We start from the raw sequence: 11,707 nt of genomic DNA on the forward strand, positions 1-11,707 counted from the left end.
AATGCCATTCGGTCTGAAAAATGCCGGAGCCACCTACCAAAGGCTTATGGACAAAATCTTCAAGGGGATGATCGACAGAAGCGTGGAAGTCTACGTAGATGACATTGTGGTGAAATCCGACTCGTGCGGCAAACACATCAAAGACTTGCAAGAGGTCTTTGACGCCCTAAGAAGGGTCAATATGCGCCTCAACCCCGAAAAGTGTGCATTCGGCATAGAGGGCGGCAAGTTCCTCGGTTTCATGCTAACCCACAGGGGAATTGAGGCAAACCCCGACAAATGCAAGGCTATAACAGAGATGAGAAGCCCGAAGAACTTGAAAGAAATCCAGCAACTGCTCGGCCGACTAACAGCGCTGTCTAGGTTCGTCCCCCGCCTAGCCGAGCGGATCAGGCCCATAGCCCAAAAACTCCGCAAAACATCAAAATTCAGCTAGAACGAGGAATGTGAGCAAATTTTCGGCCAACTCAAAGCATTTTTGTCATCGCCGGCCGTCATTAAGAAACCAAGGCTAGACCTACCCATCGTAGTGTACCTGGTCGTATCTGAAGAAGCGGTCAGCTCAGCACTGGTCCAAGAAGTGAACCACTAAGAATACCCTGTATACTTCGTTAGCCAGACGCTCCACGCGGCCGAAACTAGATATCAAATGATAGAGAAAGTGGCGTTGGCTTTGGTACTGACAGCAAGGAGGATGCGCCCATACTTCCAAAATCACGGTAAGGACCAATTACCCCATATACAAAATTCTGTCTAAACCTGACCTCGCAGGACGGATGATAGGGTGGTCGGTCGAGCTGTCCGAGTTCGACATCCGATATGAGCCAAGAGGCGGCGTAAAATCCCAATGTTTGGTAGATTTCTCGTCCGAACTCGCCCCACACCTAGAGACCTCGGCCAAGTGGGTACTCTACGTAGACGGTTCGTCCAACAAAAAGGCCTGTGGTGCCGGGGTCGTCCTTGAAGGTCCCGAAGATCTGTTAATCGAGCAAGCACTCCAGTTCTCCTTCAAGGCAACAAACAACCAAGCGGAATATGAGGCCATAGTGGCCGGCCTCAACCTAGCAAACGACCTAGGCGCACAAGAGGTCACGTGCAAAAGCGACTCTCAGCTGGTGGTCGGTCAGATCAAAGGAGAATTCGAAGTCAAGGAACCTCTGCTCCAGCGGTACTACCGCACGGTCAGCAACGTCATAGCCAAGTTCGACAAAGTCGCAGTCGAACACATACCATGGCAGGAAAACGAGCAGGCAGACGCACTCTCGCGCCTCGCTTCTTCTAAAAACAAAGCCACCACCGATCGGTCGTCCAAATGCGTCTGCCAGAGCCTAGTGTGTGTAACGCCGAGTGCATGGTGATAACTGAAACCCACACGTGGATGAGCCCGATCATCCAGTACCTAGAGCATGGCACATGCCAGCCAGGAGAAGAAAAAAGCATCTGACGGCAGTGTGCCCGATACACCATGATCGGCCAGGACATATACCGAAGGGGGTACTCGACACCACTCCTAAAATGTCTTACCAAGGAGCAATCTCAATATGTGTTGCAGGAAATTCATGATGGAGCGTGCGAAAGCCATTCCGGAGCCCGAACCATGGCGGCCAAAGTCATCCGAGCAGTATACTACTGGCCGACCGTACATGGGGACAGCGCAGACTACGTCAAAAAATGCCAAAAATTCCAAGAGTTCGACCCCCTCTACCACCGGAAGCCAGAGGAACTGCACAGCATGACGTCACCCTGGTCGTTCGTCATGTGGGGGATGGACATCATTGGGCCGTTCTCGCCTGGGAAGGGCCAAGCGAAGCACCTACTGGTCGCGATAGATTATTTCACCAAATGGATAGAGGCCGAGACCCTAGCCACCATAACCGCTAGAAACGTGCAAAACTTCGTGTGGAAAAACATAGTATGCCGATTCAGCATACCACACTCTATAGTCTCTGACAACGGCCGACAGTTCATCGATCAAGGCCTCATGACCTTCTACAACGACCTCGGCATCAAATCCCTCACGAGCTCAGTTGAACACCCACAAACAAACGGACAAGCAGAAGCGGCCAACAAAGTCCTGCTGAACGAACTAAAGAAGAGGCTCGGCACCGCGAAAGGAAGATGGACGGAGGTGCTGCCCGAGGTCCTATGGGCATATCGCTGCACCCCACAGTCCACCACGCAAGAAACCCCCTACGGCCTCACATACGACACCGAAGCTATGATACTGGTGGAGGTCGAAGAACCATCCATCAGACGCCAGCTCTTCGACCTATCCCTCAACAAAGAAAGCCTGGCGGTCGGTCAGGACCTCCTGAACGAGCTTCACGACAAAAGCAAGATTTTGTTCCGATTAAAGATAGTTCAAGTAAGTCGACCGGCGTTATTTCGTTCCAATCACTTAACTGATTTCACCTCGATCAATATCCGTCGAATTCATCCCAACGACTTGGTGGATTCTACGATTAACATTAGTTCAATTAAGCCAACTGGCGTCAATTCATCCCAATTACTTAGCTGATTTCATTCCAGTTAGCTCGTTCGTCCAAACCCAAAGAAAAACGCAATGATTAAAGAAAAGACTTCATTATATCAATCCAAAAGGTGGAGGCCACACCCCGGCCTCGAGGGAACAAAAAGAAAAGCAACACCCTAAGCCGACCGCCCTAGTCTTCAACATTTAGAATGGCGGTGGAAGGATCGCCCTCTTCAGCAGGCTGGCCGCCACCTGTAGGGACCAAACGGCCATCGACAACCTCCATCTCTTGGTCAAATCGACCAGAAGGTGGAGGACCGTCATACAGCACCTCAGCCTGGCGGACGACCAGATCGAAGCTCTGGTTGATTAAGACCATGGTATCCTCCATGGTCTTCAGAACTTCGGCATCGGCCGCCTCTTTCCCCTCCCGCTCGGCAGCGGCTTCCTTCTCCAATAAGGCGGCTCGGCGATCGGCCGCCTCCAATGCCTTCCGGAGTAGTGTAATCTCCGCAGCTTTGTTGGCGTCGGCCTTTTCAACTTCGGCCAGCCGATCTTTACGCAGCTCCAGCTTGCGCACACAACTTCTTCTCATAAGTCGTGTTGGCCTCCACGGCCTGCTTTAGGTCATGCCCCGCCTTTTGGAGGTCATGTTCGAGGCACGACACGTCCTCTGCGCGGCCCCTCTGAGCGTCAGCACCTCGGCGTGCCAACACTAGCCCCCGATAGATCATCTCGATGCCACTATCGAGAAGATCGTCCTCGGGGACCGATCTTATTTCCCCCTCGAGGCTGGGAGGTAGTTTGAAGCTCACGACTCGCGAGAAGGACCGATCGCCCCCCAGCAATGCTAGGGTCGAGCCACCCAAGGCAGACACGGGCACTGCCACCGCCGTTGGGATCGGGCGGTTGAAATCATCGGTGGGCAGTGAGGTAGCCCTCACCGATCGGCTTGGGGGAGGCATCGGTAGTTGCCCCGCTGCTCTCACGGTCCGGGCAATGTTGCTCCCTTCCGGACCGCGTTTCTTCAAGCCCTTAGAGGAGCCCGCCCGGTTGCTCTCCTCGATGGGTCCCTTGGCACCAGTGGCCCCCCTCTTTTCACTCAATTTGTTCTTAAACAAGTGCAACATACCGACCGCCTGCGGTATCTCTTTCTTAGCGATTTCTGCAGATAGACAAAAAGAAACCGGTCAGCCAAAGCAGGAAAAACAAAACAGACAAGTGTTAAACCACATACCCTCGAAAGCTGTCGTGCGATCGGTCACTGTGTATAGCGACATGAGCGGCCAAGGGGGGAACTTCTTAGGAAGATTATCGAATAAAGAAAAAATTAACCGCTCATGTTCGCTTGGATAGGCTGGCCTCGGCCAATCCGTTATCTTTGTGGGCTTCCTCGACCAGAACAAGAGAAATCGAGGTTGACCGACCAAATAAAAAAAAATAATGTGTACCGGCCGGCTCCATGTACACTTTAAAGAACTTCTCTTTGAAATTCTTATAAGAGGCCGTGAAGGGCTTGAATAACACGCTACCAGCCCCGCTTACCAAAGAATGCCAACCGGCCACCTTGGCCGGATGGGACGCGTAGAAATGAAGAAAACATGAAGGAAGAGGACGCACCCCGAACGTCCGACACACAATGCGAAAGGCTTGCATGGACGCCCACGAATTGGGATGCAACTGGGTCGGGGCCACGTTCAGTTCCTTAAGAACTCCGGCCGTAAAGGCGTCAAAGGGAACGGACACATGGAGGTCCGCAAAAAGACAACTGTACATAAAAAAGAAGGGGGGTTCGGTGGATGATCGTTCCCTATACACGCGGTCCTCCAGGGAACAAAGGTCGAATGCTAACAAGGACTCCTCGGCCGAAGCCTTTAAGACAGGAACCTCGTTCAAGAACTCGGCCACCGAGGATTTTGTATAGAAAAGGGACGAAACCTCACATACCTTGGGGTCAACCCAAGCAGGCCCCACATAAGGGAGCGACCGTTCCAAAGGGACTGACCTATCCGACGCATTACCAGCGTCGTCCCTCATCAACCCCAGCAGGGAAGCAGCACCCTCCGCTACCCCGACCGGGGCAACCTGGTTAGACGAAGAGGAAGAAGAAGAAGGGGAGGACGAAGAAGACGAAGAACAAGAAGGAGGTTCAGGAGGAGACTTAGAAGAAGAAGTCGGACGCGAATGAGTAGACATGACTAACCTTTGAACAAACGAAGGAGGCAACCAAGATCGGTCGAATCAGTTTGGAGTATTGGAGCTCAAGCAAAGATAACGCGTAAAGTGTAACTGTTCCCAGCCCCTATATATAGCCCGTAGTGACCTCGGGAGCCCAAACGTCACAAAATCTCAACCATTGGATCTGCTTGATCCAACGGCCCACATCGTTTGGCGCCTAAAAAACCCCTCATAAATGCGCGTCACATCAGTCGCTCAAACGCCCCTTACTGTCACTTCACTCATCGTTACACAAACCGCCCGAAGCCCATTCTTCAGACTCTTCGGCTGTACCACCTCTCGAGCCTGAGAGGCAACTGTACTGGGATGGCCGATCGGTCTACCTGACTCGGCCGACCCAGATTACCAAACCCCAACCTAAACGACAAGGTCGACCACGTGGCACACCTGGCCGACCGACATAGGACGCTCAAGTCAAAGGTTGACCTGGTTAGCAAGACTAACCCATGGTTAAGAGAATACCTAATCCAACCCTAATCACAAACCAACCCCTTAATCCGGCCCAACAACAAGGGCCCATCAAGGTAATATAAATATCACGCATTCCAAGGACAAAGGTACGTCATTATCTACAATATTCTGACAGCCGAATACGACACCCTACTGACTTGAGCGTTGGAGTGCCATCTACAGGTACCCCACCCGTCTGAGGAGCCACTCGGCGAGGAAGACCGAGGAAGGAGCGTTGAACACGTGAAGACCGACCGAATAGCATATAGAATCAGTAGTTCTCCCAGTCCCGAAACTAGTTCGAGAACACTTTTAAAATATTTATAAGAAGTAAACAGAGCAAAAAAGAATGATCTCGGTTGGCTAATCGAGAAAAACAACCTTAGTCAATTATCTGATCTTGTATAAGCCCAACTATTCAGGTGTAATTGTGTCAACACCACATTCAAGGCCCGTAACACACCAATGATAAACTCGTCTAAGGGGAAGCGAACGTGAACATCAGTTATTAAACACGAATAAAAAAATAATCACCTAGGACTGGGTTCAGACCTAGACATTTAACGTCGAAAGGCAAACACTTACAGAGGGAAACAAGCCCATCTGGCGTCTCCACATCCAACATATTTATACTAGCAATAAAATATTTTAAGAAAGTGGTACTATCAAATTTATAAGAATACTCTCAAACACCAGCGTCAACCCACTCGTAGCCAACAACCTGGGTTGGAGGAACATTCAACTCAACAATAGTAGCAGCAGACTCAACGAAAGACACACATCCTCGATAACCCACCCACACTAGCCTGACCGTTAATACGGGAAGACTTGGAGGAACTCTTGGAACTGGCCGAGACCGAGTCTGATAGGTGGAAAACATCTTTTGACACCCTGGTGACCACTACTCTAGACACTTTCAAGGAAAAGCTATTAGAGAGGGAAAGAGACATGGTTACCTCGAATTTTTAGCAGGGTAGGTTTTCAGAGGGAGGAGAAGTGAGAGAAGAAAAGTGAGCAAATGAGGGGAACACATCGCTATTATTTATAGACTCGGGGGAAGGCAGGAATGCGATCGTTGTATGAATTTCAACCATTGGATCAACATGAAGATAACGACGCAGATCATGTGATTGTTGGTGAATTGATGTGCCACGTCAACAAGATGCCAATCATGAACAACATACAAAGGAAAAGGGTCATTGATGTGAGTTGATTTTAGGATTGGACATTTTTATAGGTTACCTTTTTGTTTATGATCTTTGGATTAACAATTATGGTAAGAAACCCAAAGAAGATTCCCACTGGACACGAACTTAACTAAGTGGTTAAGTAAGTGTGAAAGTTCACTTCTAAAGAGTAAAGAGAAAATACAATTATATGGTGATTTAGATGATGATGGGCAGAAATTAAAAGCACATAAGAAAAAGAAAACACAATGACATAGAGAATGGAGAAAAGTGGCGCAAAGAAAAGGAAGGAAAAAAGTGAAGAGATGAAGAAAGCTTATGAAGATGAGAAGTTGTCACGCCACTTGGAGGATGGGATACTCCAAGATGAATGGTGTAGAACCGCCACTTGAAGTGAAGAGCACTCAAGATAATAGGAGACTCAGCTCATTAAACACTCTAACAAAGTTTCTTGACTTTCCAAATTCAATGTGTCTTTACAAGAGGGGAGACACCCTATTTATAGATATGAGTGCCTTGGAAAGGAAGAGAGGAAGGATAAGGGTGTAAATGACTACAAGCTTTTCGAAACTAGGTCAAATGTGAGCACATGGGTGGCACATAGGTGAGTTTCTAGAAGCTAGGTTAAGGTGGGCTTTGGCACAAGCCCAATTTACTAAGTACACCTTCTTCTAGCTTATTCTTCTATTTGAATTCTCAAAGTGAGCCCAATTTATACTACGTACACCCGTATTTTGCTATATACAACCTAATCTACTAAAATTAAAAACAAAGAAACGAGCTGGTGCTTAGCTTCCATCACATGGGCTCTGCTCTTGGTGATCTTCTGAGGAATGATAGGCTCTAAGGCACTGGCTAGTGGATGGTCTTGACCTAGCCATGGGTCCTGTGTCATGCTCTGGGTCATTCTTCTGAAAGATTTAACTAGTTTAGGAATGCTTTATCTTTCAGGGATTCATCAGTCCTTCATAACGGATAACTAGCAGAGCCATTGAAGTTTGGGCACACGATAGATTGTTCCCTCGACAACCTTCCCGAGGCAAAGGTGCATCGCAAATGCTTCTAATCGACTCAACCTACATCTACGACAACAGGCTCGTCCAACTACAGGTAACACTTACGACTTTTCGCTTTTAAGTAAACACTCAAGCCTAGGAAGCATATCTACTGCCAGGAACCAACAAACCGACAGGTCCAGTAGCCGGATGACAACGGTTCGACCTCTCGACTAAGATCAGCCACGTTCTCATTCGAGGATTAGGAGATAAAACCTAATTAAACACTATAAACGTGAGTAAGAGACCATTGCGCTACACTAATCCTAGTATAAGAAAAAGCGCAACAAGAAAATATTAATAAGAAGGGACACATAGTAAAAGGTAATGACCGTTTAAATCCTACACTTGCAAACGAAATAGCACCTCGGCTGACTTGAGTATCAGAGTGTCTTTTCAATTACCTCTTTCCTCATAAAAAGGAACCGAAAGAAAAGATTGAAAGAGTGAAGAAATAGATGACTAGAGGAGCTTGATAGGATACGGCCTTACATAAATTGTAAGACGAAGAAACTTAGTTTTTGTTTGATAAATTTGATGCTAAGAAATAACTTCATCAATATATCAGTCTTTTTGAAGTATTATTACATTATAAGATTTTCAAGAGTAAAATATGAACCAAACACTACGAGATCATTATTATATATTTTCTACTTTACGTAGAATGAGTTGAGCACCATACTGGGGTTGAAGGGTAATCACAGTAGTTGGAGCGTGGGTATAGGTAGGAGAGAGTTCAAACGAGAAATGTCGTAAAATCATTGACAAAGCAACCTTTGCTTCCAACAAGGAGAAGTTTTGTCCAATGCATATCCTAGGACCCCATCCAAAGGGAAATAGTGCAACTTTGCCATTTGTAGCCTTTAGAACTCCTTCAGCAAATCTTTCAGGTTTGAACTCCTTAGCGTCATCACCCCAGAGCTCACAATCATGGTGAACCAAAATTATTGATATGTAAACTTGCATTCCAGCAGCTAATGATAGGTTTCCAAGTTTCACATCTTTACAAACTTCTCGAGCAAGACCAATTATTGGTGGGTATAGCCTAAGAACCTCATTCAAAACCATGGTAACCTGTTGCAAAAGTATTTAGTAATTTACTTTGAGCATGTTATTCAATATCAAAACGATAATACGAACTTACAATCTTAAGGTGATTCAATCCATCAAAATCTGGTTTTCCATTGCCAAAAACTTGTAAGACTTCCTCCCTTGCACGTGTTTGCCAATCAGGGTACATACTTAATAATATCATCGTCCAAACAAGCAAAGATGAAGTGGTTTCCTGCCCTGCAAAGTAAAATAGCTTGCATTCCCCAATAACATCTTCAATATTCATTCCAACATTCTTATTGTTTCCCTGTTCTTGAATTTCTTTCTGATTTGACTCCAGAAGTGTATCTAACAAATAATTTTTACTGGCTTCACCCGCTTTTAGTGCTTTCTCTCTGCTGTTAATAATATCCTTAAGTGAAGCTTTTATTTTCCTGTCAATTGCGTTCATCTTTCTATGGGTAGCAGTGGGTACAAACCTAAGTGAACATAAATTAATCATGATTTGAAGGGCATTCTCTCTTCTATATAAAATAGATTTCTATAATGGTTTTTTCCATGATTAGCAATTTGATTTTCCCAAGTTGAAATAGAGAAATATCACATAATCATGTCACAGTATTTGGTAAAATGGTTGTTGTAAACAGTAAGTTTTTTGATTCTTAATCATAAGTACTGTTTTCTAATCACAATGTCATAAGTACTGTTTTCTAATCACAATGTCCTTTACCAAAGAATGACATGTTTGGTTTAATTAAATAAAGATCATCCAGAATATCACTTAATTCTATCAGTCAAATATATACATATTAGTCTGACCTCCATCCCGGGATGTAAACTTCCAGCATAAGTTGCACTGTAAGTTCACTTTGCTCTTTTAGGAGTTGAAATATTCTTCTTCCTTCTTCATAACTACTTCCAAATGCTGTTCGCGAAATAGCGTCACTAGTCAAATTCTGAAGGAAAGGCCATACGTCCATTTCACTTGATCCATCCAATGATAACATTTCCTCCCATTTGCCAATAAGATCATCACCACATTTGATGAATAGTGGTAACATATTCTGAAGTAAATGAAGAAATAGCTAACTGTTAAAATTTCCATGTAAATATTCAAACTTCACATCATCTTACTTGTATTTCACTTCTAAGAGTATACATTTTTGTGGAGTACTTTTTACATGGAAAAAAAACACACACATGCAGCACAAATAACCATGTTTTCCTGATGTTTAGTCAATATATAAAATCTATATCTAATAATAAGAAACCAACCTTCAACTTCTCTAAATTGAAAGCAGGATTAATTATCTTTCTGTGCTTGCTCCACTTTTCTCCGTGGTGGCTTAGAAGGCCAGGACCTAGTAACCAGATTTGTGGATTCATATTAATCTTTTGGAAGTCATGTGTCTTGTTAAATACATCTTTGATTAGCTCTGGATCAGTGAGGGTCACCCTTGGTACCGGTCCAAACCAAATAAAAGAGTTTTTGCCTACATATAATCAACAAACAACCCGGTAGCTGGTTTTTGTAAGGTTAAGAGCATTAGAAAAGTTGATCTTCTCTACATGTTAAGTTATCCAAATCCGTGACATGTTAATCTTCCAGTAGAAAAAATAACATGGCATGCAAAGCTATCATGAACTAACTCAAGAACAAATATTGCGTATCATGTGAGTGAAATATGCTGATCTATTCTGAACAACTATTAGGCAACTTGCCATCACACAGTAGTTGGAGAAAAGAAAAGAAGACCTCTAACTGAACAATGAAAGACAAAATAACAGTTTCAAAAAGACAATAGAATGAACCATAAGCTTACCATGTGTGTTGATACTGTGATGGAAAAAGGAAAACACACGCGGCACTATGTCGTGGGAGAAGAGATTCATGGGTTTGGAGAAGGCTTCCTTTCTCATCTTCGCAAAGTCTTTGGTGTCTCCAACCAAAAGCGTATATGGATTACCTTGAAGACCTTGCTCTCTGAGAAGCCTTTCAAGCCTCTTTGGAGTGAACCATACCCAATTTAGCATCATCCATGCCCATATCAGAACCAGTATCAGAATCAGCATCAGAATCGTGGTACACGCTGCTTCCATTTCTCTCAGAAGTTTGGTAGAGCAAAGAAAACCGGAAAAAGTTGATGACTAGAGGAAGGTCAATGATAGATTTCGGAACATAATGCTTGTTTGCTGAGTGTAACTGAGAGGGCTTTAGTTTTGGTATCTTCTCTTTTTCCGTTCCTTCTTCTAATGCATTGTGATTCATTATCTGCGGCGATGTTGGTTTTGACGTTTGTCACTAATCTACGTATGTACGAATCTTCTGGGGGTCTGATGAAGCTCATTAATTAATTAATACTAGTACTTTATTAACCGTGAAAAGCAAGGGAATTATTTAAATAAGGAATTTTGAATTATATTTTAAGAAATAAAACAAAAATAAATTATAATTTTTGTTGTCTACAATAGTAACTTTTTACATAGGCTCGTAAGAATGATAATTAAAATAATAGAGCATAAAACAAAAATAATTATAATTTTTGTTGCCTACAATAATAACTTTTTACATAGCCCGTAAGAATGATAATTAAAATAATAGAGCTAGAAATCAAAGTCACAAAATATATAAAAGATCACGGATAGATCATGAAAGATGGATAGATCATGTTGCAACGTACGGAATTTAATTTAAAAATACCATAACTTATTATATAAATTTAATTTAAAAAAGATGAAAGAATTTAAAGTAATAGGAAATAATATGTATAATATATATGAAAAACTATTATTGTTTAATTTTTTAATAATAATTAGAAAAAAAAAATTAAATAATACATATTATTGTTAGAAAAAATACTTGTTCATTATTCAATATGTTTGTTCTTGAGATGTTCAATTTGATTTTTAGAACTCATTATTAAAAATAGAGTAACATGATTTTACACCTTCAAAATCTTGACATGGAAACACTTATGTTTGAAAGAGATTTAAGAAAGGAAACATTAACATTTAAAAATAATACTATCAGATATATAATATAATTTAACCTGAGTGGAACATATCTCAATAAAAAGAGAGTAAACATGTTTCATCTTGATAAATTATTATTTAATACTGAACATAATATTTTAGTTTTCAATAAATGAATAATAATAATAATAATAATAATTAAAAAATTTGATATAATAAAACAATTAAATATTATAAAATTTTAATTGATTCAAAATATTTAAAAACAAAGTTATTGT

General features: G+C 43.1%; 1 protein-coding gene across 2 annotated transcripts; it reads right to left on the reverse strand.

The window, feature by feature from the left end:
- Positions 1-7,875: 7,875 nt before the first annotated feature.
- Positions 7,876-10,770, reverse strand: LOC137835112 (cytochrome P450 72A68-like). 2 transcript variants are annotated; one of them, XM_068643457.1, is made up of 5 exons: positions 10,280-10,770; positions 9,732-9,949; positions 9,276-9,520; positions 8,548-8,935; positions 7,876-8,477 (listed from the first exon to the last, which is right to left on the reverse strand). In XM_068643457.1, exons 1-5 carry the CDS (start codon positions 10,554-10,556, stop codon positions 8,043-8,045), a joined length of 1,563 nt encoding a protein of 520 aa, XP_068499558.1. In that variant the 5' UTR covers positions 10,557-10,770; the 3' UTR covers positions 7,876-8,042. The 2 variants fall into 2 exon arrangements, with proteins under 2 accessions (XP_068499558.1, XP_068499559.1); XM_068643458.1 differs by having other exon boundaries at positions 9,732-9,817; positions 10,280-10,763.
- Between the last annotated feature and the right edge of the window lie 937 nt (positions 10,771-11,707).

This window comes from Phaseolus vulgaris, chromosome 5 (genome assembly GCF_000499845.2).
Source record: "Phaseolus vulgaris cultivar G19833 chromosome 5, P. vulgaris v2.0, whole genome shotgun sequence".
Taxonomy (NCBI): domain Eukaryota; kingdom Viridiplantae; phylum Streptophyta; class Magnoliopsida; order Fabales; family Fabaceae; genus Phaseolus; species Phaseolus vulgaris.